This window comes from Propithecus coquereli, unplaced genomic scaffold (genome assembly GCF_000956105.1).
Source record: "Propithecus coquereli isolate 6110/MARCELLA unplaced genomic scaffold, Pcoq_1.0 Scaffold113, whole genome shotgun sequence".
In the NCBI taxonomy this organism is placed as follows: Eukaryota; Metazoa; Chordata; class Mammalia; order Primates; family Indriidae; genus Propithecus; species Propithecus coquereli.
The window spans coordinates 3,341,901-3,343,795 of record NW_012135303.1 but is presented as its reverse complement, the minus strand read 5'-3'; the positions used below and the strand labels follow the sequence as shown (position 1 = coordinate 3,343,795).

General features: G+C 36.1%; 1 protein-coding gene across 1 annotated transcript in view; it reads right to left on the bottom strand.

Annotated features, from left to right (window-relative positions):
* Window positions 1-1,895, bottom strand: part of ALS2 (amyotrophic lateral sclerosis 2 (juvenile)) — a 100,303-nt gene that overhangs the window by 65,944 nt on the left and 32,464 nt on the right. Inside the window, exon 6 of the mRNA XM_012655087.1 lies at window positions 617-974. Within this exon, the coding sequence (XP_012510541.1) occupies window positions 617-974 (358 nt within the window). The remainder of the gene's footprint in view (window positions 1-616; window positions 975-1,895) is intronic.

Below are 1,895 nucleotides of genomic sequence, written 5' to 3'. Positions count from 1 at the left end.
TAAGTTTGGAGTGGAGCCTGAGATTCTTTCTGCATTTCTAACAAGTTCCCAGATGATGCTGATGCTGCTGGTCTGCAGGCCACTTTAGAGAAACAACAGTCTAGATGGTCAAGATTGCTGAACTGATTGAGAATTGTAAAAGAATCAACTTTGTAATATTTTTAATAGTCTAAAAAATTTATTGCTAATGGTTTCAGAAAATGAAGTTTCCTCTTATTGAAGCTTAAAAATTATCTCCTCCTTCAGGTCAAGTACAGTAACTCCTCACTTATCCAGTGATCCCATCTGCAACCTCATCTATCTGGAGTATAGGTCTCAATTAGGAAATAAGTGTATTGCTACATTCCAGAACAACAAAATAAAATTCGTAACAAGGCTCATAAGCAGAATCAAACATCAAGAAAAAGTTATGTTCTATAGCTATTTCTAAAGCAGAGAAATAGATAACCTTCTTTTAAAATCACCATTTCAGAAAACCACTATTAAAATAAATTTTGACATTTGGACAGGTCAGCTTTGTAATCAGGAAAGCCAATTGTTTATAATATAGCATGTGATGTCAGGAGCATCTTGGATTCATCAAAAGTCAATTCACGAAATGTGGTTATTCCCTTACCTTGTGACAACAACCCAGGGAGGGAGAGTCTTCGACTGCCTCCCTCTGATTCTTCTTCTCTGATATCCACAAGACTTGAACTTTTCTTCCCTTGCATCGATTCCTGTTTAACCTGTTCTTCTCTGCTATCTTTCAAGCCTTCTGGGCCTATGGCACTACTGCCTGCCTGAGCTCCAGTTTCACAAGGGGCTGTACTATAAAAGTTCATAACTTTCTTCAGTGACAAGGCACCAGCTTCATATGTAGCAGCCACTCTCACACCAACAGCAGATGCACAAGAGACCACCAGGCTGTTTAGAGCTGAGGTGCTTGTGGTTGGTGGGCTGTGAAGATTAGGAATTGCTTCTTCTACAAGAGGCTAAAATATACACACATAAAAAAGTATATAAATATAATCCTTTAAGTAATCAATACAAAGAAAGTTTAATACCCATCACTATTTGCCTGTAAGAATCTAAAATAGCAGGAGGGTCTCCTCAGCTTGAACTTAAAGGTATTCCCCTCTTGATCATGGAGGTACCGTATTATATGAAAATAAGTACTCAAAATACAGTTCCTTATTGAAAGTACTTCCTTTTGTCTGGGTGTTGTGTTTTTTCCATGGTATTTAAAAATAAGCCTCAGCTGCTTTTATATTATTAAGTATAATGTGGGGGGACGGGGAGGAAAAGGAATGGAAAACACTGCCTTTAATACAAGGTACACTGTGACAGCCCTGAATAGACAGTTGAAAAAATACAAATTTTATTATTGATCAGTTTTAGGAAAATTTACACAGATTGCTACTAAGAAATAGCAGGAAAAAATAAGATTTTATGAAAAAAGGCTTTTCCTGAAGTGTTTCATAAATGGAAATTTAGATATAGCACATATAGGCAGAAAAATAACTTATGCCTTTAACCTAACCCTGCCCAAATTATGTTAAGTTCAAGTGCTTTTACTGTCTCATCAATGAGTTATTTTCCATGACCCAGGAGCTAGACCAGCTGCAGAATTACCTTTGCTCTTGCTACCACAGAGGGTAAATGTGGCAGGTTAATAATTAAACATTTGGAACCAATGTACTTAGTGTGATTCATAGGTGTATTAGAAAGTCAAACTAAAGTTTTCTAATATCTTAGTGAAAAATCAGTTGAAACGTAATCTAAGCTGTCAAACATCATTGTTTGCCAAAAAGGAAAGTCATTAAATGTACCTACTAAATACACAAAAAAAGCTTTTGGCTTATCAGCATAGGTTACCTTGAAAACTTTGCTTCTTATTCTATCCAAAGATCCCA